The sequence below is a fragment of the Fusarium falciforme genome, chromosome 2, assembly GCF_026873545.1.
Source record: "Fusarium falciforme chromosome 2, complete sequence".
Lineage (NCBI taxonomy): Eukaryota > Fungi > Ascomycota > Sordariomycetes > Hypocreales > Nectriaceae > Fusarium > Fusarium falciforme.
The window spans coordinates 2,991,089-3,015,918 of record NC_070545.1 but is presented as its reverse complement, the minus strand read 5'-3'; the positions used below and the strand labels follow the sequence as shown (position 1 = coordinate 3,015,918).

The window sequence follows — 24,830 nt, the reverse complement described above, 5'->3', positions numbered from 1 at the left end:
GCCGCTGGTGGAGGTACTGCCGCAATCCCCGAACCTCCGATGGATGATTTAGATTTTTTAGAGTTGTCGAGGACGCCCAAGCAATGACAAGTCTGTTGAATTTTTTGGTGGGAAATGTGCGACTAGGATAGGGAAGGGCAGAGCACGCAAGAGGAGAGGGAAACAAGGCCAAGCAAGGTATTTAAACCAAAAGCAAGCTCGTAGGCCAGGCGGATAAGAGCATCCATCCATCCCATCCCATCCATCCATTCATGGGATCCATCCCGTCAAGGCCGGGGTTCGGGTCGGGTGTGGACAACGGCGCATCACATAATACAGCCCAGCGCACTGAGAGCGAAGCAGCGAACGCACACGCTACGCTGTGGCTACGGCTACGGCTACACAAGGGCGTGGGTGTGGGCGCGCCCATGGAGGCTTGCTTGGGCTGAGCTGGTCTGGTCTCGCTCCTCGGGGTCCAGGTCTCTCGCCTCCAGCTCCTTGGATTGGACTGTCTAGGCCAATTTTTTTTGTCATGCTTGCAAATCTCCGAAGCGAACGGACAAGCAGGGGAACCACCCTGCGCGTTTACCTACCTATGACATGGACGGCTCCATCCCGTCATGACCCTACGGATTTACAGAAGGCGACGGGAATGCCCAGGCTCTACTAAGCAATAAAGGGCAGCACCTCTCCGGCGCTCGCTGCTCCTGTTCGAGCCCATATCCGCGCGGGTTTTAGAGGACGAGCCCCGGACGAAACAGTGGGTTAATCGCCGATCGGGGCGGGGCCCGTCAGGGACCCGAGGATGCGGACGCCGGGGGAGGGGGGTTGTGTGTGCGTGTTTGTAATTCCATTCCAGATCCATCGCAGCTTACAGACAAATCTGGAGATGGAGTGCTACAGAAGTACAACTATTTCCGAAATCCTATCCCCTCTTCAGTTTAAACCGGCCCTGCACAAAAGTCTATGCTTAGTGGGCTGTAGCTGTAATTGCAGCTCCTACTGCAACTCTTGGGAGTTACAGGGCTTAAGTCCGCTGATGAAGCGGGGCTCCCTCACCTTTCGGCATCCTCGGACAATCTTGAGCCGCCGAGCCCGTGTGTGTGTGGCAAGTATTATCAAGATTGTATTTCGCTCTCGCTCTCTTGCCAAGATTAGGTATGTTTGTATTACCGACAGGAATAGTTGAGAAACTCGATAATGTCACCGAGCCCCGATTCCCTAGGTCTCACCGTCCCGTCTGGCTCCATGAGCGGGACGCGAGCAATGTCCGCGCTGACGGAGTCTTGCTCTGTGTAAGGCGCGCGCGCCACGAAAATATCCGTGGAAAGCTTCCGGGGCTGACAAATTGGGGGTTAACATGACACTCCAACTGGAGATGGATGCAGCTGCTAACGTTAGGGGCACTCGTTGGCACCCATCATCACTGGGGGTTTTTGTACTGTAGACCTTTTCCGGGGAGACACTCGCTTCCCGAGGGGATCTGTGGCTTGTTGCTTGTTTTCTGTACACGAGGTGCTGTAGCACGCATCAACGTAGCTCTCACCCTCCATGCCCTCCTCACCCCCTTTGCTCTGCTCGATCCTGCAGGCAATCAGCTCGGCATGATTGCACAGCATCACATGGTGATGCCGGGGGGGGGATATTGGAAGATCTAGCAGCTCATTATGATCACCCTCTTGCCAAGACTTTTCGACCCTCCACAAGACCTTTCCCTCCTTTTTGGACCATGATCGCCAGCAAGGACGGCGTAGCTAGATTCTCGAAATAGGGCGCTATCCCCACGTTTCTTGTTATCGCAGGGCGTTGTTGTACATCCGGAATCAAAAGACCTCGGTTCCGACAAAAAGAAAAGGCTCTGGGCGTATTCTACAAGTGACCTCGGTCAAGCGAGCGAACGATAGGGCTTCCTTTACGAAGCAGTCCAATCGCCACAGGACACACTTTTGACAACCGGGTGACTAAAAAGGGCGTCACAGCGCGCTGGACGCCTGGGCAAGGGTGGGCATGTCCTAGAATAAACCGATTCCGGCAACTCGATGGCAACTTTTTTCCGCCCTGCAGTGATCTCCTTGTCGATTTGACGTCTTGGACGACAAGTTGAAGGGCGCCAGATGGAGGTCAGCCGAGGCTAGTCGAAGTGGATGGGAGTGACAGGGGCCATGGCCAAAGCGTTCAAGAGTCTTGAATTCGTGGGCTTGCTGAGCAAGCACCGACCCGCGGAGTTTCGTCAGCCTGGTCTTTGTCATCGACACTTCAACTTGTAAGTTTTGTATAATCTAATCATGAATGACTATGTAAGTGCGAACGAGTTCGAGTCCGAGCTGACCAGAGGGAGTGCGTATGGCAGCGGAGACACCTGGGCACAAGACACGATGGACTCTTGTGTCAGACCTCAGCTGGATTCCTAATCAGGGCAAGAAAGCCGCCAAGAAAAAGATGGAATCTGATATCCAGACAACTTGTCCATCGACAACGCATCATACCCCAGAGTCCAACCTCGATAGACTTGGCAACGGCCCGTCGGCACCAGACTGAAGGGAGTTGTTTCTTGGAAGAATTCCAGTCAACGAAGCTGTCTCTGATAGAGCCTCATGGGTTTCACTTGCTCAACGGTGAGACATGGGTCGAGGGAATGAAGGGAAAGCCCGGTACTCGACAAACTCGGCACTTGAGACTTGGCGGACGGGGAGATCTGTCGTGTGTAAACATTTGCGAAACGCAAACTGCATCGCAACTCGTTGCGGCGACACCAGATCGGTAACAGTTTCTCGAAGTGATGGATGAAAAGAGTCCAAAAGGCAAGCTACTGAGAGCATGTCCAAAGGGGCTCGCTATTCGTCGGCCATAATTCAGGGGCATCACGGACCCCTTTTTTCTCTGACGTCCCCACGACAAGATCCGCTCTCATCAGTCACTTTGATGATATCGTTCAAAGTTGCCGACACGTAATCTGGTATCCATCGCGAACCATCAACCGGAGTCTGTTGCAACAAAATCACGTCTTGAGACGCGGCATCCGTCGACGCTGAAACAAAAATGCTCTACCACGGAATCGAGCAAGGATCCCCCCATGTCCATAAACTGACTCTCCAACGTGATAGCTGAGAAATGCTTATCCAGCTCAATCGTTTGCTTGCTTTTTTGTCAATCGAGTTCGAAAACGGACGCTGAGTATCCGGTTACGGCTTCTTATCCAATGCTTCGTAACCGAGACGAATATTCGTATCAAGGAAAACCCGCAATACGAGTTGCCCTCTTACCTGCTTCCGGACCAACACTCGCTCTCGGGTGCACAGTCCAGGATGCAGAATTTACTGTAATTTGCCTTGTTATTGCCAGTTCAAGGGGTTCGGTGAGGGCAAAAAGTCTCGAGTCTAGCGCAAGATCTACACCTCAACTCCATTGCACCATTGTCGCGGCCGGTGTCACCTTCAGTTGAGGGAGATTGAGATGAGAGATATCCGGGCTGGAATTAACAGAGATGTGGCTTTTCCCCCGGGGAGACGGTTGACGCACAATGTCTCTTCATCATGTTCACCTCTTGCGACCAATCTCCCTTTTTTGCTTGGCTCCGGGACATTTTTACCTGATATCCTGCATCTTGTCAGTCACAAAAAGAGGCGTCGTTGCCGTGTTTCCCAGGAAGTGATGCCGCGCCCCCTGTGGCTGCATGTGCTACAGCGCCCTACCGCTAAATTTGCCGCTGTTCCACGTCTGTTGCCGCCAGAGAGCGCCTCTTTTCTGACGTGAGGCCGCTGGAGCGCTTCTCCTTACAGTACAGCCTGCTGAAGCTGCCCTAGCACTCCCTGAAATTCAGGTCACCGTCTTGGGTCCTTTCTCAGGGGTATCTCCCTTTCAAGGGTACCTGCTGTCAAAGTGCCCGTAAGCGGGCCATCATTGTCCCTTCCATCAATCGTAACTTTCCCGTGCCGTCCCATCCTACCCCCGGGCCCTTCTCCTTTGCCTCCGCGCCGTGACTTCCCTGACACTGGAGCTGGAGCTTTATGAGAGGCCGCGTACTCCGTCCTCCGTTCCTTCCTCCGTATCGAGTCAGGATCTGTCGGCGTTCCACGTATTGTCTTGAGGCTTGGGTCTGTCTCTTTCAAAAAATTCCTCCTCTTCCTCCTCCATCTCCAACTTCAATCCTCCCAGTTTCATCAACATCGACCTACTACCTATCCTCCGCCGCTCAGCCTATACGAATCTATACGAATCAATGGCCAGATAACGACAGGCGCACAATCGCATCTCTCACTGCATCTGTCGCTTAGCTCCCGCTGATTGGCTCCGGCGACCTTCCAACGTCTCGGCAGCTCCGCCTTGCGAGGACGCCACCTGCGAGGGCCAGTCGCTGTTCTTTTTTAGCCCAGGGTCCGTGGCCGCTGCAGTAGGAGCAGCTTCTCTACAGCGGTTCGAGGTCCACTCGTCTCCAATTGCGGATCCCCTGGCCTGCAATTCATCCCTCGCTCGCCCGCCTCGACCTGACGGGAGCGCTGACCGACGCGATCAAATTCTTGGGACGAGCGACACGTCTCCTCGTTGTGCAGCATTTTCTGCTTTTGCCATTGTGTCTGTTGTCACCACCAGCTTTCGCCTGGATACGCTCGCTTTCTCCATGCCGGTATAGCCCAGTCCCTCGTTTCTTGAGCTTTTCTCTGCGCACCCCTACCCCCTTGCCTGGGCACTTTCGCTCCTTACCAGCAAATATTCGAGCGAAAACGATCTTGCACATTCTCGACGAAACGACAATCTCGCCGCCATGATCAACTCTCGCCGCGCCATCGTGGCTGCGGTCTTTATCCTCACAGTCTTCTTCCTACTGTCGCGATCGCACCAGTCGACACCCAGCGTCCCAGCCGCCAAAGATGCTGCCGCTGCTAATACCGGCACCAAGGCTCCTCCTGCCTCGAATCCTGACCCCGTGTCACCACCCCCCGAGAAGCCCAAAGAGATGGAGGTGAAGGAGCGTCGCACGCGTCCTCGCATTGACATGTCTGGCATGTCGACATACGAAAAGCTCGCCTACGCATACCCCTACGACGTCGAGACCAAATTTCCGGCCTACATCTGGCAGACGTGGAAGCAGAGCCCTGACCAGGCCGACTTCCAGTTCAAGGACCAACATGATTCTTGGACCGCCGAGCATCCAGGTTTTGTTCACGAGGTCATCACAGACGACGTGGCCGTCAACTTGATTCGCCTACTCTACGCCACTGTCCCCGAAGTCATCGACGCCTATCGATCCCTTCCCTTACCCGTCCTCAGGGCCGACTTCTTCCGTTACCTGATTCTCTACGCCCGCGGTGGTATCTACACGGATATTGACACGTATGCCATCCAGAGCTCTGTTAGATGGTTGCCCGAAAAAATCCCACGCGAGACAATTGGCCTGGTCATTGGTATCGAAGCCGACCCTGATCGCCCTGACTGGGCTCAGTGGTACAGCCGTCGCATCCAGTTCTGCCAGTGGACGATCCAGAGCAAGCCTGGACACCCCGTACTTCGCGACATCATTACACGGATCACCAAGCAGACACTCAGCATGAAGCGCCAGGGCAAGCTGGACAAGCTGGTCGATCACGACGTTGTCGAATTCACGGGACCAGCTGTGTGGACAGATGCCGTCATGGAGTACTTTAACGACGAGCGATTCTTTGACCTGTCGCGAAGCAAGGGAGTGATTGACTACAAGAACTTTACCGGTATGGAGACGAGCAAGCGCGTGGGAGATGTGGTTGTGTTGCCCATCACAAGCTTCTCGCCAGGAGTGGGACAGATGGGGGCAAAGGAGCCTGACGACCCCATGGCTTTTGTCAAGCACGATTTTGAGGGTAAGTTGATCTGACTCTGAGGGAACAATTGATACTAACTGCTTGGCAGGAACCTGGAAACCCGAGAGCGAGCGACACATGGGTGAGCAGAAGGAGGACGGCGGAGAGCAGCAGCCGCAGCAACAACAGCAGCAGCAACAACAAGCGCCTGCGCAATAACAGTATACTCCGGACGATGAACCATAACCAACGATAACCTAATGTTTCGAAACGACTTTCAAGATAAGCTTCTCGAACCTATATTTCCGCTGCTACTCTTTTCTAATGACGCCGGTTGGTGTCCATCTTGGGGCTGGTTTCCGCATCATGTGTGCTTTTTAGTCGAGGACTAAGAGAATAGACCTTGGCTGTTGCATGGCGAAGGAGACGTTAAAAAAAATCTGGGGAATGGTATTAGACTTTGTTTGGTCCGAGGGCATTGCAAGGGGAGAGTGGTTTTGCTTTGGGATAGATTCTGGTTTTTGATCTCTTTTTTTTCTTGCTGATTGGACTGTCTGTATCAAGAGTACTATGATGCCCTATGGTGTTGAAGGAGAAGGAGTTGCTCGGAGTCAGAGCTGGGAGACAGGGGTAGTGAAACGGGATAGGACTCGTCACGCCGATGATGGGCTCCGTTTGCTGCCTATAGAGGTTAGAGCAGACGGCAATGCCTTGTCGAGACGACTTTGACGACGATAGTGTCCAAGAGATACCTCATCAATAAGACGGCTACAAGCAATGTACGGTTCCAATTTTGGTCGAGTGTTGGATGGGCAATGGGTAGGGAGATGGGGTTGCTTGGATACTGTGGGGGCTCAACAACAAGTAAGCTGATTGGGGTGATCTCACGAGGACTCTCGAGATGCCAACAAGACAATCGAGTTCTCTGTCTGACGACGTAACTTGGCGTTGCTAGCGCAAGACGCCTCCGTCATATCAGCGCCCAAAGACGGAGTAAGCATTCCTCGAGCTGGACCTTGGATGGAGCTGGCGGCCAAACCCCGCATTTCCCCAGGTTTCTTAGCGGCCTCAACGGGCTTCAACGGCCCTTCATTGGTGCATCTCGCTCGACTTGTACCGCTGAGGGGTTCCATGGTTGTTCCCGGCTCGCCTTGCCGCTGTGGAGAGGGAGGGAGGAGAGAGGAGCAGGAGGAGAAGCAAGCTTGAGCGAGGATAGCCGAGGCGATCACCGGATGACTATCATCGCTTGTGTGGCTTTGTTCATCTTGGATCAATTCGAGTAGGACAAGCTGTATACCACCCCGTCATCGTTAAGAGATCGCTTCACATCGCTAATACTCAACAAAGCACAACACAACTGTCTCGGTTGGATGCAGCTGCTGCCATGATGATGCAGAGCTTGATACGGCGGTGTCTGGGGAGGTCGCCCATGCCCAGGAGGTTGGCGACGAGCTTGTGCCAGAAGAGGACGCTTGCTACGTCTGGATTGAGTATTCGATGGGGATCTGAAGAGGTGAGATGGCCTTTACTCACGAGGTTTTACACGAATGCTGATAGTTGCAGCCTGTGCTCTACAATGGCACCATCCCGGAGCACTTTGCTTCAATCGTCTCTGCTCACGGCGACCGTGAAGCTGTCATCGCTCGATCGCCATCTCCAGCGGCGATTGAGTCAACTCTCACTTACTATGCTCTGGACTCGCTCTCCAATGGCTTGGCTCACTCGCTGGCCTCTCTCGGCGTGAAAAAGGGCGATCGAGTCGCCATCTCCCTCGGCAACGGACCTGAGTTCGCTGCTCTCACGTATGCGTGCTTCAAGCTCGGCGCCATTCTTGTGCCGCTGAACCCAGGCTTCAATGAGCGTCAGGTTGTTGCCGCGCTGAAGCATCTTGCTGTTGAGACGCTCGTCATGGGTGCTGTGACGGATCTTGCCTATAAACCTGGCAAGGGCCGTTGCAATGAGCATCTCCTCCAGAGCGTCGTGGGTGATCTTCAGTCTTCTACCATCCAGAGCGAGGCAGTACCCTCACTGCGAAAGGTGGTGGTCGTTGATAACCTCAAGAGCCATCCAGGCGTCAAGTTCGACCTCAAGGCGAGCAGAGCTCTCACCCCTTACTCGTCTCTCCTCGATGGCTCGGTGAAGCCAGTTACGCCGAGCTCGCCCCTGGATCCTAACGATACTATCAACATCCAGTTCACATCCGGTACAACCTCACTCCCCAAGGCGGCCATGCTCTCGCACCGTGCTATCCTCAACAACGGTGCCTTCATCGCCGACCGCATGGGTCTCGTCCCCGGAGACCTCATCGTCGTGCCTCCTCCTTTATTTCACTGCTTCGGCTGCGTGTTGGGCTACATGGCGACAGCAACAACAGGCGCCGCCATTCTCTTCCCCAGCCCGGCGTTTGATCCAGACGCAACACTGCGAATGTGTGTCGATCACGATGCCACAGGCCTCTACGGTGTCAATACGATGCTCGTCGCCGTCCTCGAGTCTCTCCACCGCGGCGACGTCGTCCCCCACGCTCCCAAGAGTCTGCGCAAGGGCATCGTTGCGGGAAGCAGTGTCCCCGAGTCCCTTATGCGAACCCTCTACAACACCCTCGGTTTGGAAGATCTCGTCATCTGCTACGGCATGACAGAGACGGCACCCGTGAGCTGCATGACAAGCCCGTCTGACCCCTTCGAGAAGCGCACATCGTCCGTCGGCCGAGTCATGCCACACACTGGTCTCAAGATTGTCGATCCTCACGATCACAGCCAGATTGTACCTATAGGTTCACGAGGAGAGCTTGCGGCGGCTGGGTACCTCGTCATGAAGGGGTACTACGGCGACGAGAAGCGGACGGCCGAGGTGCGCAAGCCGGATCCTGGTGATGGCAAGATTTGGATGTATTCTGGAGATGAGGCTGAGATGGATGCCGATGGATATGTGCGCATCACGGGGCGTATCAAGGATCTTATCATCCGCGGAGGAGAAAACATTCACCCCCTCGAAGTTGAGGACTGCCTCCTCTCTCACGAGGGTGTTCGCGAGGCCAGCGTTGTAGGCGTTCCCGACGATCGATACGGTGAAGCCGTCGCAGCTTTCGTTATACCAGCTACAGGATGGACGCCAGCCGACCATGCAGAAGCTAGTGCCCCCGTCGAAGAGGGTGTCTTGACCAGAGACGGTCTCAGGGCATGGGTCGCCACGAAGCTATCCAAGCACCTTGCGCCCAAGTACGTCTTTTGGATCGACGAGTATCCCAAGACGGCCAGTGGAAAGGTACAGAAGTTTAAGCTGAGGGAGTATGCGAGAGAGCTGCTAGGCGCTGAAGAGGAGAAGAAGGCAGAGTGAAAAGGAGTCTACCAAACCCCTGAATCACATTATGAACCAGTCAAGTCGAGGAAGAAGCATCAGAAACATCACGTGTCCTAGAGACGAGTCATTGCATTAAACGTTGCTTCAATAATCAGTCATTGCGTAACGAAATTCAACGAGTAGCGTTGTCAGAGGTATCATTTCCAGTATAAGTCATCATCCCTGAGTGTCAAAAAAAGAAGACGACATGTACAAAAACCACTCCAATCCAAGTTCATGTCTGTCTGTCTGTGAGAGCCCAACCAAAAAAAGCATCATTGTAGAGAGACGTTTAAATCTCCATCTATTCCCTCAAAAATGTCAACAAGCAAGCAAACTTTTCTCTTTGCCTTTGCTAGTAGCAGCAATCATCATCATCTATGGCGGCCGTCTCTCTTCTCTGCCTCTCTCTCCACAAATCTCTCTCTGGGTAGAGTTCCTGATGCAGTAGGTAGCGAGGTTCCTGACCCCAACTGTTTCTCCCTCGCTCTTGTCTAGCTCAAGCAATCCGTTCGTTCGTCATGGTCAAGGAGGAAAAAGGAAGGCCAGAATGTAGGCCTAAATAGACCAAAGATGGCGAGCATCGCCCCAATGTGTGTGTGCAGTGCAGTTTAGTGAGGAAAACGTGACGTGAACTCGTTAAACTCCCATCCCGATTTCGTTCGTTCGTTGTCTAGTCGACTTGCTTCTCGCAACCGATACGTCCCAGCAACTCCTTGCGATCGCTGTGGCCGGGTAGACTGACTCCGGAGCTGCTAGCTTGCTTCCTAACGCCAGATCGGCGCTCCCAGTTCCTGAGGTCGAGCTCCTCGACGCCAACCTCCTCCTCGAGGGGCTGAGCCTCCTCGTACACAAACTCATCCTCCTCCTCTTCCTCATCACCACCCTCGTCGTCGCTTCGCACATCCTCGGCATCACCTCCCTTGAGGACCTTGATGATGACACGGACGATCATGGTGAACCATCCAATGGTGATGACCTGGAGGAAGAGGAGGGGAGCGAGGAAAGCCCACTGAATGGTCTCGTTGTAGCAGACAAGGCCGTCGGGCTTGAGGAAGGGGTCGAGCAGGTATGAATAGCCGGCCGGAGGATCGATGGGGCCAATCAGGTTGTCGTTGGTGCCCTTGAAGCAGCCAACTGGCATGATCTGGGGAACATCGCTGTAGATGGACCAGCAGACCATGATGTAGAGGACGTGGCGGGCAATGAACCACGAAACCACAAACAGTCCAAACATGACATCGCAGAGCTTGGTGAAGCCGCTGTACTTGAGGCACTTGGCAAGCTAGAGTGTGTCAGCAAGAGATCAGAACAGTCACCTAGCAAGGGATACTCACAGGCAGAAACAGGTCAACAACATCCATAATAACGAGGATAAAGTTGCCGACGCGGGTGTGGTGGTAGGCGTAGCACGAGTAGATGAGCGCAGTCGTGACAATGTGGTGAGTAAACATCTGCCAGTGATCCTTGCGACGCTCCTCAATGTTAATGACAATCATCTGCTGCAGCCAGAAAGCCCACTGGCACAGGAGGTAACCCTTCATGAGGCCATCGAGCTCGCGGTTGGGCCAGTCGGTCCAGAGGTTCTTCATGCTCATGTAGTGAGGCGAAGTGCAGTAGATGTACTGAGCAAGTCAGAAGATGGCTCCAGCAAATGTAATCGGGTCAAACTCACCACTCCCCAGGGCCAAAAGACAGTGTAGTACACCATAAGCCAAGCCTGCTCGCTGAAGCGAGTCAAGGACTTGCGGCTGGTGATCCCCTGGAGTCTACCAATGGGGGCCAGGACGTGCTCCATGATGCCGGCGCGGAGGCCGGTAAAGAGGATGATGCAAAAGGCAATGAAGTAGGCATCATCGAATCCGATGCGGTACTGGCCTGATTTGGGGTTGTAGTAGCTGAGGTTGAAGAACTTGTACGTGTGTTCCCGGGCCTTGGGGATAAAGGTCTGGGCGAGGAAAATGAGGGCGAGGAGATTGAACGAAAGGCCTATCAACAGAAACAGTCAGTCAGCTTGAGCTCCATATGCACAATCAAGGCGAGAAGGTCAAATCCATCCATGTTTGCCGAACCGAACGACACACGGACGCACACGCAGAGGCACCGACGCCCACTCCAAGCTAGGGGGCCTGTCACCCAAGGGGCGGCGGCATTGGATAGCGCTCCAAGCTGGACCCTTGAGGCTGGAGCGGAAATGGTAGGGATGCCGTGCCACGCGGGGTGCCTCTCCAAGTGCGACACCCAATTCAATTCAAGACCAGGCCAATCCAATTGACCGGGATCTGTCCATCCACCCCACAAGATGGACCAGGTTCCTCCGACATTGATGGATGGATGAGATTTTCATCGGGAAGGGAAAAGGGGAGGCTGGTTCAATCAGAGGCGAGGACATACCAATCTGGTTCTCGACAAACCAGCGGGCCAGGTGCTTCCAGGTGCTCTCCTCCTTGCGCTTGAGTCGACGGACGAGCACCGTCTTGTTGCCCGAGGTCTGCATGTAGAGGGGCCCGTTCATGTTGGGGGTGCTGTTGTCCCTCTTGAGCCGTGTCCGCGCGGGGGCAGACGAAGTTGATGCTTTGGCGAAGCCATTGGCTGTCTTGGGGTTCGGCGCCGGTTTCGATTCGAGAGTCTCGGGGACGGGCTGCTGCTGCTGAGCTTGTTGAGCCGTTGGAGCTGGCGAATCTTGTAAAGACACCGTTGCATCTGCAATTGAGCTTTCGCTGGTGAAAGGTTGGGGTGGGGGAAGAGGGGCGGCGATGGTGGTCTTGTCGTCGACCTGCGACGGCGCAGGATAGCTTGTGTCGCTCATGGTTGAGCTTCTGATTTCTGTGATGGTGTTTCCGTTGATGTCTTCGTGCTTATCGTCCTTCGTCTGAGTGCGGTGTCTTGTCTTGGCCTGCGAAAGAAGGGGGGGAGGCGCTGTGGCTGATAGGCGGGCGGGTGGAAGGAGAGCCAGCGAGGGAGGGTCCTGGATCCACGAGTTGGGGAAAAAGTAGAGGCCACAAGATGCAGGATGATAGAGGACAGAGAGTCGACTGCTGGTGTCTGCGTATCGTATCTTTTGGCGTCCGGCGAAAAGATACAGCGAGGTGTCGCTTCCGCAAGAAAAGACCAGATCGGCTACGGAGTCTGTCGTAGTGATATACAACCCAGCGCTTTACCAAACAAGCAAAGACTTGGGATGAGATGCAGCGAAAGAAGACGACGGTGGAACAAGTCGTCAACCGGTACAGGACAGGTAGAAGGAGGGGAGAAGAGGGACGGGACTCGAACAAAGGCAAGGCAGAAGAAACGGGAACCCGATCAATTTTGAACTGGACCTCTCCACTCGATGGATGGAGATGAATTGGCTTCCTTGGCTCTAAACAGAGATCCAATCCAGCGCCAAGCCGCGTAGGGGGCCAGCTAGCGGGGGGGGCGCCCACTGGGGGGTAAGGGTTGGTGGGCACTGTTGAGGGAGAGAGGGAGCCCCACAACGGGCATTTCCCCCATCCAAGGCGGTGAGCAACAGTGCGCGGGTGCAGCTCTGATGTGCTCGACGTCCATCATGATATGAATGTGTGGCCTCTTTTCATTGCCCCGGGACGCGCAGAGAAGGACTGCAGAGGACCCAATTGGTTACTTGGTATCCATTTACTATGAATAACGGCCATATCCTGTGGGCCTGGCCGTGTCATCCCAGCTGACGGGAATGGATGGCTGTTCTCGCGGCAGATGCATCATGATGGGACGGACAAGTCAATAAAGCCGCCTGCGGGGGTAATGGAGACAGAGGTGCATCACCCCTCCATCAGAGATGTCCTCATCAGCCAGATGGAAACAACAGATGCACAACCGCATGCATTGACTCTCGTTCCATGGAAGAAAAGACACGAAGCCTCTTGAGATTCTAGATGTTCTCGTTCTCGAGCCCTGGACCCAGACTCTCTAGCTCCAGGGGAGGGGAGGGGGGTTTTAGGGCCCATCCCGTCCAGCCACCGGTTGCCCAAAGCTTTCATTCCGTTGAGGAGCCCAAAAGGAAAAGGGCAGATCATCCCAAGCAAAGAAGCAAGAAAAAGAGAAGAAGCTTGGTCCCCTTTTCTTCTCATCCCCCCCCTTGCCCCTCACCTCAGAAATCATTCACCCTCTGGTTCCTCTTAAGCTTAGCATATTAGCACCCATCCAATTCCCCTAGGCTATTTATTGTCACTGTAGATCTTTTGCTCACCCCCTTTTCAAAAGAGACAAAGCTGTCAATTGATCTGATGTGCCTTGGTGGCGGCTTGCTCCCGAAACCTTGCTCCTTCAACCCCAATGCTTGCTTACACAAAAGGGAAAAAAAGAAAAATCGTGTTGTTTTTCTGCATAATTTTTTCTCAGTGCCGGGAACAAAGATGTCATTCTCGTCTGATTCTGGCAGATAAGCCTAGATTTGATCCTGTGCACACCTGGTTCCTAGGAAGCGAAATGCCGCCTTCGGGTGGACAAGGGTCCAGGTCAACAGAAAAAAAAAAAGCAGGGCCCAGAGTTTGATATTCCCCCCCGGCCATCTCTGTTATGGCCACTTTATCAGCCTGTAGCTGGTGAGCCAGCAACGGGCTGATCATCTCCGGCTGTTTTATTGGCCAATTCGACGTGATGGACTGTCTGCAACCTCGGTACACACAAATGTGACGAGGTGAGTGTGATTTGACCTTGCCTTGTCTGTTGCGCTCGTGATACTGCTGAGTACAACCATCCAAGGTGGCCACGTTCCAAGCTTGACTCAATTTATCACGGCCCTTGTAAATATTGTATTAGATGTAGGTGCCTATCCAAGGCAGGTATGTAGGTAGTCTATCCGCAACCCCGAGCCTCAAACACCCCGATCCACCATCGAAACCAAAACCTCCTCCACCGTCTTTTCAACTCGAGACGGCCAGCTCCGCAACCTGATGTCTTGCCCCTCCTCTCGACCAAAGTCCCAGCATCTCCGGTTATCGTTGCCTGCATCCACGCGCCACTGCCTCGCATACTGTACGCCATGTTAGTCGTCTAAAAGCAACAGTGAAGGAAGCGCTTTGCGCGTTCCCTGTCTAGCCCCCGTCCCCGTCTCCGTTCCCTTCCACCCCCAGCTCGCGCAATTCATGCTTGAAACTGGAAACCCCGCGCACCGCCATGGATGATGGATCAGCTCCGTCCTCCCCGCCGCCGCCGTCGCCTTTTGATCTCGGTTGTCCGTGTCTGTGCCCGGGCGGCTCTTCTCTTATTCGCATTTGCTGCCGACCTCTTATTCGTCTCTGACCCCCCTGCCAATCCCATCTTGCCTCTACTGTACCCAATCTCGAAAAATAAACACTTGAGCTTGGCTCTGGCTTGCGCACATCACCTGCACTCCAGCGGAGCGCTTCTCCACTCGGGTTAGCTTAGCTGTGACATGCTTCGCAGAAGCCGCCATACGAAAACAGCCCGCCGCCTTGCTCCTCCAGCCCCGCAATCGTGGATAATATTTACGTCGCCAAGGCGCTTGATAGTCCCAATAGCTTTGCATTCTGTGGAGTAGATGCCATAATTATCTTTTATCTTCTTATTTCTCACGTTATGCTTGAGGTTTAAATGCCGGTGGATGTGAGATCTTCCTATCAACCTCCAATCACTCAAGGCTACTTCTCGGTACTAGATTACACATCCGAGAAGCACTCAGCAACCAGAAGATGGATCCATAATGGGATCTTGCAAGTCAGGACGAAGGAGCGGGCCACAGTTGAAGCTCAGTTTCAATGAAACAACTTCTTTGTAAGCTGTGTTCTTGTTGAACTGGACAATGGCATTGTCTCGGATTTCCTTTGAGCTGCCAACAGCATATTGAACTGGACAATAGGTTAGAACAAACTACCAAACTATGACCGTATGGTCCAACATATCAAGACGAGAAGCTGAGAGACTCAGCCACGTTCAAGAGTCGTCGCATTATTGGCCAGAAGTTTGCCTTGTTGAAGCCCAGGCGGTCATGTTTGGCTGTACGCACTCAGTATCTATTAGCCTTAAGTATGCCTGATGTCAGTATGGGTGAAGGAAGCCACATCGGCGAGCCAAGGTGTATGGAGGTGTTCATTGAATGAACATGAAAGACTATTGTCCTCTAAAAGTAATGGCCCTTATAGCGAGTGCCTTAACCCCTTACTCTCTACTCTTGAGCTCATATAAAGCGCTGATGACGGATTTGGAAAGGCACCCTCCATCCATGCCAAGCTGACGCCACACCTGCGCCCCCTAGCCAATCACACAATCACGTTGCCTAGCGCCACACTCGTCGGACAGTTCCCCCACATGACCTCCCCGACGTCCTCCCTCGGCCTCGCATCATCGACAAACCGTCGTCACCACCCTTCCATCGAAACATCCCTCGCAGCCTTATCCATACTGCACGAACTCCTCCCGACATCTCTCTGTTACCTCGCGATCATCGTCAAACGCGTCGTCGTCAAGATGGCCTCCTCGACAAAGTACCAGCCCGCGCCTCAGAGCGACCCCGACGACTACACCCACGCTCCCCCCGCCTACGCCGAGGGTTCGGCCTCTCGCGATGAGACGCAGGGTCTCTTTGGTGCGCCCCGCGATAGCGAGGACAACCTTCCCGATGACTTCAAGGTACGATATATCTCTGCTAAGCTCCAGAGTTGAGAGTAACGATGCTAACATCATGACAGTTTGGCGGCTCCGTGGCCGAAGCTACCGTCGACATCCGCAACCAGTTCGTCCGCAAGGTCTACACCATCCTCACCGTCCAGCTCCTCGCCACCGCCGGTGTGAGCTCCCTCACCTTCTTCAGCTCTGGCTACAAGGAATGGATCCAGGGCCACCCCGGCGTCGTCTGGGCTTCGGTAGGTCCCTCTTCGAGAATGACAGATTGAATTACTAACACAGTTACAGCTCTTCGGTGCCATGATCTTCATGGGCCTGACCTACTGGAAGCGCAAGTCCTACCCGACCAACCTTCTCTTCCTCTCTCTGTTCACTCTCGCCGAGGCCTACACCATCTCCGTCATCGTGTCCTTTTACAAGACGTCCATCGTTCTTAACGCCGTCGTCCTGACCGCCGGCATCTTCGTCTTCCTCACTCTCTTCGCCTGCCAGACAAAGTACGACTTCACCTCATGGATGCCCTACCTCTTCGGTGCTCTCTGGGGTCTCATCATCTTTGGCTTCATGGCCATGTTCTTCCCCTACAGCTCCACCGGTGAGCTCATCTACGGTGGTCTTGCGGCTCTCATCTTTAGCGGCTACATCCTCGTCGACACCCAGCTCGTTCTCCGTCATCACCATGTCGAGGAGGAGATTGCCGCTGCTATCAGCCTGTACCTGGACATCATCAACCTCTTCCTCGCCATTCTGCGCATTCTCAACAGCCAGTCTAACAACTAAATCTGGCTGACTTGACAGAATTCTGACGAAAGTGTAAACGTGGAGGCTCAGCAATGAGACTCGATCAGCGGTGGGATCATTGATTCCTGTTCTTTTTCTTACTGTGTAGTGATTGTGTTTCGACTCGTGTCTCATCAAAATGTCTCTCGTTGTTTGTGCATAGGAAGTTGTCAAGACTAAGACCTTGGGCATTGGCGTTTATTGGAGGATAAGTTAATTGGTTTTCCTTGTTTCTCCTATGTATCAACCGCTGGTTGGTTAATCCCTTTGCAACTAGCGTAGACCAATAGTCAATCGATAGTTGACATCTCATTTATGGAACAACCATGCGTGAACGAGTTTCGCCAGTACAAGAAATATTGAATGTATTTGATATCAGCATTAGAAGGCCACTAGAAAAAGGAAACAATCAAGGATGTGTCGTCCAGAATGGATACCAATACACGTCCAATACAAGTCTAACATGACCACAAAATGGCCAGAGGGCAGGCATCGTCATACAGGCGATACGCCCTTCTCGCCAATCAACTGCATTGCCATGCTTGGCCCTCTTCATCCCTCAAGACACACCACACACACTCCTCGCCCAGCTGCATCCCACAACAGCCACGAATGAATGGCCCTCCCTCAAAGAATGCCTCTACACGCAAGCGGCCGCCCGCCCGCCGTCTGGCTTCCACGGAAACGCCCCCTCAGGTTATGTGGTATCTCTACCGTCGCCTCGAGAATCGTAGCTAGCTCTCCGGTGCAGCAGGGCGGTGATGAAAAAGAAAAACAAAACGACAACTCAGTTTTGCAGCAGCAGCAGCAGGGGGAATATTCTCATCTTTCTCTTTAGTCGTGGGAGAGGAAAACCAACGCCAGCAATCGACAATAGTCCAACGTCGCATTTTTGAAGCACCGCGAAAAGACCCAGTAGGTCTAGTTGGTAGGCTCCTCGCCGTTGGGCTCGGGCGTGCCGGAGGCCTGAGCAGCCGCCTCTCGTTGCATGCGCGCCTCGATCTCGCGGAGCTGGGACTCGCGGGCCAGCAGCTCCTGTCGCTTCTCGTTGATCTCGCGCTGCACCTTGAGCTCGATCTCGCGCAGCTTCTCCTCCTCTCGTCGGAGCTGCTCCTCCTTGAGGCGGACGGACTGCGAGGCAAGGTCCTCGGGGTTCATTGAGCTGTCAGCGCTGGAAGCAGTTAGCAGTGAATATGTTAAGCAGGATCATGTCAAAACTCACTTTCCGGCAGCGCCCTCGACGCTCTTAGACAGCTTCTCGGTACGGTAGTTCTCGTACAGGAAGTCGTGGGTGATTTCCTTGAGATCAGCCAGGTGGCTGTGGAGAAGCGCAGATCGAATGGCCAGGAAGTCGGAGTGACGAGGGTTGTCGACCTCGACAACACCCCAGGGGTAGTGGCGGGCGCGAACCTTGCGGCCACCAATCTCAACAACCTCCTCGGAACCAACAATGGCGAAAGGCATGAGTCCACGAAGCTCAGCGTTCTCCTCGACGGTGTCCTCGTCATCCTCCTCGATATCGTAGGGGAAGTTGTAGACAGGGATGCGGTAGTGCTCAATGTCCTCCATAACCAGCTTCTTGGACTCGGCGAGCTCAGCGGGGGTGAGCGAATCGGCGCGACCAATGACGGGGATGACGTTGACACGGGGGGCAAGGCGCTTCATGAGCTCGATGTCGAGTTCTCGGAGACTATTGATATGAGCAAGAATCATAGAGACTGGGGCGTGTAAGCACATACCCATGGCCAGTGGGGGTGATGAAGTAGAGCATAGCATGGACTCGGTTGTCCCTGAAGCGAGGGTTACGCTTGATACGGGACTCCTCGGCAAGAATGTCGTCGTATTGCCTCTCGAGGTAGCCGACGATCTCTGAGAAGCTAGGATGGGTTAGCGGGGAGTATAGGGGTCGGTTGCTAGGTGAGCTCACCTGGCCTCGTTGTCGATCTGGTCGCCGAAGCCGGGGGTATCAACAATGGTCAGAGAGATGCGGGTGCCCTCCTCGTCAAGCTCGAGCTCTGGAGCGATGTCAGTAATGCATGCGCAAGCTGTATAGGGGTTCACTAGACGCACCAACAGTGATGGGCTTGATCTTGACGCCGTCCTCAACGTGCGCGCTGCCAGCATCGTCGGACTCCTTGTGGTCCAACACGCTCTTTCCACAGAGGGTGTTGACAAAGGTGGTACGGCCTGCATACGGTGAGCTTGGTGAACGGTTTGGGTCGCGACGAGACCGCGGGAGCTGTTGTCGCAGCGTGTCTCGCCAGGGGCCACGTACCAGTGCCTGAAGCACCGCAGACCATCAGACAAAACTGAATACCCTTCTTGACATTCTTCTTTCGGCGAATCATCTTCTATGGGGAAGCAAGAGTCAGCTATGTGCAAGCAGAATGTGGCGACGCGCGCGTGAGGTGTCCATTGCAGGTATGATGCGGTGACGGAAGCTCTATCGGCCGGCCCATGGAGCAAACGGGGCCGAGGGGGGATTGGATTGCACGTACGCCCATGGACGACATCTCGGCGACGGTTTTCGGAGACGATGAAGCTGAACGGTAACGGCAGGAACGGGTCGGAGGCACCAAACGTCGAGCAACGGGCTCTTGTCGAGAGGGAAGACAGGCGTTTTGGGTGGTTGTTTGAAGTGGAAACTTGGGGAAACCAAGGGGAAAATGTTAAAGGAGGCTAGGAGCAAGGAGAGGAGGATACGGGTCAGGTTGAGACTTGGTCGCTCAAGGGGCATGGGCAATTTCGCACCTGGCCAATCGCTCCTGCCCTGGCTTGGGCTGGGATTCAGGGGAAGTGCCAGTACCACAGCGTCCACAGGGAAGGAGCACCCTCCACAACACGTCTCGACGCCCTGTCAATCAAGCCAGACCGCCTTCCCGCCAACTCAAGGGACCACTTTAGCGGGACCCACATGAGCAAAGTCGTGTGGCGCTTGGTTGCTCTGTTTCATCACGTGATGTTTACTGCCATTTGACAGCATCGCAAGGTTTCATCAATATGATTAACTACCGGCTCCTGAAATAAAACGACTGATGAAGATGTGTTTTTTCTGCTCTTTTCACCTACAACGTAGACACTTTCCAAGCACGACGAACAAACTGAAATGGCCATGGACACTAACCCTTCTTTACTGATTCATACCCCTCTGCCCTTCAAGCATACAGCTTCTTCCGGTCAAGTGGCCTCCACTCCATCTTGGATTCTTGCTCGTTCTCATCCTGAGCTGACGGCACCGCTCGTACCGCGATATATCCCGTTTCGCTCTCAGGCCGCACATCCGTGAGTTGGAGTCGCAGATCTCGCAGCTTCCTTGCTCTGTCTGGGCCATCAAGACTTGACCCACCGGGAGCTAGAGGCACGTATGGGTTATCTCGTGTTAAAGAGCTTGCAAATCCTAGCACATCTGGCCCATGGATGAAGAACTGTAAGACGAGTCCCAGAAGGGCCAAGAGTTGCAGGAGTGTCGTTGTGGCAAGCAAGATAGCAACCCAGAGCCGGTTTGCCTTGTAGACAGGATGAACTGCAGTTCTTGTGCCGCTGGTGGAATTCATGAAAGGTTGGACGTTGTTTCCGCCTTCACCCAAACTGAGAATATTAAAGGCCGGGATCGATGTAAACATGACATTGGTGTGGCTAGAGGGGTTCAAAGCGGCATCCCAATATGTGTTAAAGGCTGTCGTGAAGCGCCGAGAGAATACGTCAGGGAAGATAGAGAGATCTTCTGGCGTCCACTCTCGGTATGGCTGGCCCGCGAAGGGATGCGGATCCCCCATGATATAATTCTCCGTTGGCGATGCTAGAGCCTCGTCCGTTTCCTCTCCCCCGACCGCCTGGGGCCAGAAGTCCATGACCCCATTTAGAAGTAAAGCGTTGCTCAGGATAGGTTCTGGGGGCCTGTTCGGGTCATGGTTACCCTTTACGCGACGTTGACGCCGTGCGGAGCAGCTTGTTGCCAGTGGTCGCGGGCCGCAGCGTATGCCTGTTTCAACGGTGATGGTCTGCATAGTGCAGTTTACCATGGGGTAAAACGAAGAGGTCTCTCCTCCATCTGCAGGTTCCTCGCCAACGCTAGTATAGGTCTGGAGGGGTGGAAGATCGTCACGACTCTTCCATCTCGCCCATGCCTCTGGAGCGAGGGTATTCCCCCAGGGAGTCTTCGTTTCAATCGAGAAAGGTTCACTAATCCTGTCTTCACTGTCTCGTCTTCCGGCGTAGACGCATTTCAAGTCCATGTAGGACGAATTGACAGTGAAATCGTATTGCTGATCGGCGCTTGAGGAGTCAAGGCCTTGGATCTTGATCCCCAATAGGGACGCATAATGGCTACCGCCACGAGTAAAGGCATCATCTTCCACATCATACCACTCATCAATCTTCCTCTCAGGAGACCACTGTGGGATCTTTGGCAGCTCCCAGAGATCTCTTGTTGACCCCTTCTGCTGCTGAGAGGACATCAAGGTTGACGAGTACAGGGCTGTGATGCTGCGCCTTTTGCCTCTGAACGAGAGCAAATCAGGAAACGAAAAGAATTGGGAGCCGGGGTCGGAGAAATAGACAACGATGGTTGATGTGGTCGTGCTATTCCCAGGAGCGAGTAGTCTGGAAGCGCTTTGTCCTCCGAGAGGAGACATTGCCCAGATCAATAAAATCCCTGAGCCAATGATAACCTGGGTCCGGACGAAAAAGACTCTCTCCACGGCCGCAGCAAAGCTCTGGCTCCCAAATATCTGCTCCAACGTTGTCAGCCCAATGCCATTCGGCCTCTCCAGGCACCACCGGGAAAGGGCCTTGTAGAAACGGCTAGAAACAGCAGCGAACAGTATTGGGTATATTGTAGGGCTCAGGCGAGTCAATTCGACGACCCTTTCTCCAAAGTCGGATAATGGCTGTTCGTCTAAATGGACGGAAACAAGAGCGAGAGCTAAGTAGTAGGTTAGTTTGGCATAGCCTTTGAGAGCTGGGAAATGGTAACTGACCAATGAAGCAGGTAGGTACAAAGGTCAGAATGATGTCCCAGGCCCAGCCTAGAAGCCAAGTAACGCCGAGAGGATGCAGCCTTCCAGGGAGCAGGCGTCGCTCGGTATGTACTTCGGCGATGGGATTGACTTCCACTTCATGCTTGGGCCTCTCCTCAGTATCTTGCGCAGACGAGTCGTCAAGAACCGGCGCGTAGGTCAGTTGAGATGACTGCCGTGAGCTAGAGATAGTCCGTCTACGCCTCTTTGCGTGCCTGTCTGGTGTCAGCGCCGGGGTTTTGTCGTGGGGAAAGCATCAGGTGCTACCAGTATCTCCAAAAGGCGCCGAGGAGGAGAACAGCAACAACAGCGGCAAGACAAATGCCAGCTACTGCACCAGCCCCCATTGAGTGCTTGGCCTGGTTCTGGTCGCTGCCCTGGTCCTTGGAGGACTCCAGCACAGATGTCAAAGATGGCCTCGGGATCGAAACGGTCGTAGCGTTGAGTGCCTCACCGGACGATTCAGGATATATCAGAGAGTAGCGGTTCACGGGGTCCTCGCTCAAGGACATCGGGATCAGCCTCGCTCGCGGACATCCTGATGCACAGGCATTGTCCTCGCAGCATCCTATGAAGGGTGGATCCGTGAACGCGCAGGTATAATAAGAATCGGTACCTCCTATCGAGCCGCAATCTTGCGGGGGTATCTCTACGTAAAGGTTTTTGTCGAAAGTCGCTGCGCGAAGGTCTTTGTCGGGACACACACCTTTACCCTTGGCGCAAGGGTCACTGGTACAGCAGCCCACGAACTCTTGCTCTACATTCTCGCAGATGTAGAAACGGCCACTATCGAGACAGGAAAGTCCCCAGTGTTTGACCGCCTTGGCAACTTCCTTCGTAACGTTGGAGGTCATCCTGACAGAAGAAGGTTGCGGCGGTTTCTTGGCTGTTAACGGACAAAGATACAATCGACTTTGTGAAATGAGAGTGAACAGAGGAGAAAAAAGAATAAATTATCGGGGGCTGGGCTACTTGGATAGTAAAAGAGAAACGGAAAAGGAAAATGAAAATCAGGCTTGGGAGGATTTTCAGCCATTGTCGAGGCGCAGAAGCCACAAACAAGGAGCAAAGGCCTGCATTGGGCAGAAGCCGTCCATCCTCAAGGCCCCAGGCTTGGCAGCAGCTCGAGCTTACATGTTGGCCCCTTGATCCTGATGGAACTGAAAGATCCCGCCTGTACGATGTCGATCGAGTTGACCAACGCTCAGCCATGGACGTGAAAGTGCAATGCGGGAAGGGAGGTGGTTTAAGTGTGGCTTGATACGATAGGATACAACAACGTTATGTGGCTTGACGGATCCTGTGGCTGTGCCCCTAAATAGGTGGGTCCCCCCAGCTCCATTACGGCTCACGTTTCACACCGTGATGCCGCCCGCGAATGTGAGTTGTCCAGTGGATGGATGAAACAGTCCCGTCCAAACAAAGCCTCTCTTACAATAGAGACAGACACCCGCAGCCTTGCTTAGACTGGAGCTTTCTTGCATAGAGAGACAGCACCTTGTTTCTGCATCTCTTTTATCTATCTAATCATCTGACTTCGTTTGAGCGCCGCCGTCGCCCACTCTAATTCATACAAACCTCCACCGTGCAGGTACCAAACAGGTGGATCTGCAACGCAACCTGCGCCGAACAGGAGCCCCCCCCAGGTGTCATAACGCCTTATATCTCCGTTGCCAGACAAACTTCGAGATGTTGTCGCACTCGTGATACTTAAATCACTACCTAGCGCTCCTTCTTTTATTCCTTGATTCCAACATAACCCGTCGTGGGCATCAAACCACGCATCATCTCCCTCCGCCTCTTACCCCTCTCAGGCTCTCACGGTTAATCGGATATACCTACGAGCACACCACCAGACTCAACGTCATATAGAAGCATACAAGACAAGATGAATGTACGGCCGCCGATAGAGGTCTCCACCCCAGAGGCCGTCCTCTCGGTCTCGTTTAACAACGACGCGAGCTGCTTCGCTGCCGGTCTTGACTCGGGCATCTGCAGTAAGCCACACAGCTGCAGACAATATGGGGAGGGTCTCACTGACAGGCATTTCCTAGTCTTTCACACAAAGTCATGTCTCCTCAAGGCCTCGAGAGGTACGTCTGTCTAGGATCGCGTCTCACCACCGCAGGGGCTCACCGTCGCACAGATTTCAACGCCGGCATTGGCCTTGTCCAGATGATGGGCATGACCAACTATCTCGCTCTCGTCGGCGGAGGCAGGAATCCCAAGTTCGCCATGAACAAGGTCGGTCGCTTCTGAGATGCTGAGAGCCTTTACTGACTGGCTTTCAGGCTATAATATGGGATGATATGAAGGGAAAGGTGGCCCTGGAGATCACAGCCTTGACGTCTGTCCGAGGCGTCCAACTTGGCCGAGAGCGCATCGCCGTCGTCCTTCAGAACAGCGTCCGCGTCTACTCATTCGCCAAGCCTCCAGATCTCCTCCATGTCTATGAAACTGCCGATAACCTTCTCGGACTCTGCTGTCTCTCTGAAAAGAAGCTCGCCTTCCCTGGCCGAACACCCGGCCAGATCATGCTCATCGAGCTGGCGACTGGCAACGTCAGTATCATTCCCGCGCATTCCTCAGCTCTCAAGGCCATTACTTTGAGCCCAGATGGTGAGCTTCTTGCCAGCGCCAGTGAGATGGGCACCCTTATCCGCGTCTATTCGACAAGCAACTGTGCCAGGCTCGCCGAGCTACGCCGTGGCATCGACCCAGCCACTATCTTCTCCCTTGCTTTCTCGCCCTGCAACACCATGCTTGCCTGCACTTCGGACAAGTCCACACTTCACATCTTCGACGTTGCCCATCCACGACGGCCGGCCATGAACCGGAGCCAGCAGCTTGGTGGTTCTGGGTCGGACCCTGGAGACGGCACGGGGAAGTGGGGAATTCTCAGCAAGATCCCTCTGATGCCTCGAGTCTTTTCAGATGTCTACTCCTTCACATCAGCGCCTTTCGAGGCCGGCGATGAGACGATGATAGGAGGCATCCCCTTCTCTGAAGGTCTTGTACTTGGCACGTCGCAACCACCAAAGGGCGTGATTGGCTGGATCGGCGAGGATAGCTTGGTGGTGATCGGAGCAGGACACGACGCACGATGGGAGAAGTTTGTCATTGTAAATGGCGAAGACGGCAAGCGACACTGCGTGAGGGAAGGCTGGAAACGATATCTGGGCAACAGTTGAGCAAAGCTGAGGCCATGATCAGGTTAATAGGGATGAAGGCACGAATGATATTGCTGGGCGAATCTGGATGGGCGTTCTTTGGGGTTCAGAATAGGCACGGTTCTTTTTGATTCAGGGTGTGTATTTCGATTTTAGATTATGAG

General features: G+C 53.9%; 7 protein-coding genes across 7 annotated transcripts; 4 read left to right on the top strand and 3 right to left on the bottom strand.

Annotated features, from left to right (window-relative positions):
• Window positions 1–4,741: 4,741 nt before the first annotated feature.
• Window positions 4,742–5,972, top strand: NCS54_00286700 (Hypothetical protein; the record flags this gene model as incomplete). The annotated part of the gene is made up of 2 exons (XM_053148455.1): window positions 4,742–5,813; window positions 5,863–5,972. The coding sequence occupies 2 exons, from the start codon at window positions 4,742–4,744 to the stop codon at window positions 5,970–5,972; spliced, it is 1,182 nt and encodes a 393-aa protein (XP_053004430.1).
• A 1,165-nt stretch (window positions 5,973–7,137) lies between these two features.
• On the top strand, window positions 7,138–9,092 carry NCS54_00286600 (Hypothetical protein; the record flags this gene model as incomplete). The annotated part of the gene is made up of 2 exons (XM_053148454.1): window positions 7,138–7,266; window positions 7,317–9,092. The coding sequence occupies 2 exons, from the start codon at window positions 7,138–7,140 to the stop codon at window positions 9,090–9,092; spliced, it is 1,905 nt and encodes a 634-aa protein (XP_053004429.1).
• A 676-nt stretch (window positions 9,093–9,768) lies between these two features.
• On the bottom strand, window positions 9,769–11,904 carry NCS54_00286500 (TLC domain-containing protein; the record flags this gene model as incomplete). Its single annotated transcript, XM_053148453.1, has 4 exons — window positions 9,769–10,380; window positions 10,433–10,720; window positions 10,771–11,084; window positions 11,490–11,904. 4 exons carry the CDS (start codon window positions 11,902–11,904, stop codon window positions 9,769–9,771), a joined length of 1,629 nt encoding a protein of 542 aa, XP_053004428.1.
• Window positions 11,905–15,542: 3,638 nt separating this feature from the next.
• Window positions 15,543–16,478, top strand: NCS54_00286400 (Hypothetical protein; the record flags this gene model as incomplete). Its single annotated transcript, XM_053148452.1, has 3 exons — window positions 15,543–15,704; window positions 15,764–15,937; window positions 15,987–16,478. The coding sequence occupies 3 exons, from the start codon at window positions 15,543–15,545 to the stop codon at window positions 16,476–16,478; spliced, it is 828 nt and encodes a 275-aa protein (XP_053004427.1).
• Window positions 16,479–17,399: 921 nt separating this feature from the next.
• On the bottom strand, window positions 17,400–19,132 carry NCS54_00286300 (Septin-type G domain-containing protein; the record flags this gene model as incomplete). Its single annotated transcript, XM_053148451.1, has 7 exons — window positions 18,977–19,132; window positions 18,754–18,829; window positions 18,549–18,665; window positions 18,406–18,493; window positions 18,218–18,355; window positions 17,701–18,168; window positions 17,400–17,649 (listed from the first exon to the last, which is right to left on the bottom strand). Exons 1-7 carry the CDS (start codon window positions 18,989–18,991, stop codon window positions 17,400–17,402), a joined length of 1,152 nt encoding a protein of 383 aa, XP_053004426.1. The 5' UTR covers window positions 18,992–19,132.
• A 501-nt stretch (window positions 19,133–19,633) lies between these two features.
• On the bottom strand, window positions 19,634–22,008 carry NCS54_00286200 (Hypothetical protein; the record flags this gene model as incomplete). The annotated part of the gene is made up of 3 exons (XM_053148450.1): window positions 19,634–21,402; window positions 21,458–21,711; window positions 21,764–22,008. 3 exons carry the CDS (start codon window positions 22,006–22,008, stop codon window positions 19,634–19,636), a joined length of 2,268 nt encoding a protein of 755 aa, XP_053004425.1.
• Window positions 22,009–23,384: 1,376 nt separating this feature from the next.
• NCS54_00286100 (Hypothetical protein) lies at window positions 23,385–24,687 on the top strand (the record flags this gene model as incomplete). Its single annotated transcript, XM_053148449.1, has 4 exons — window positions 23,385–23,493; window positions 23,551–23,589; window positions 23,643–23,740; window positions 23,788–24,687. 4 exons carry the CDS (start codon window positions 23,385–23,387, stop codon window positions 24,685–24,687), a joined length of 1,146 nt encoding a protein of 381 aa, XP_053004424.1.
• Window positions 24,688–24,830: the final 143 nt, after the last annotated feature.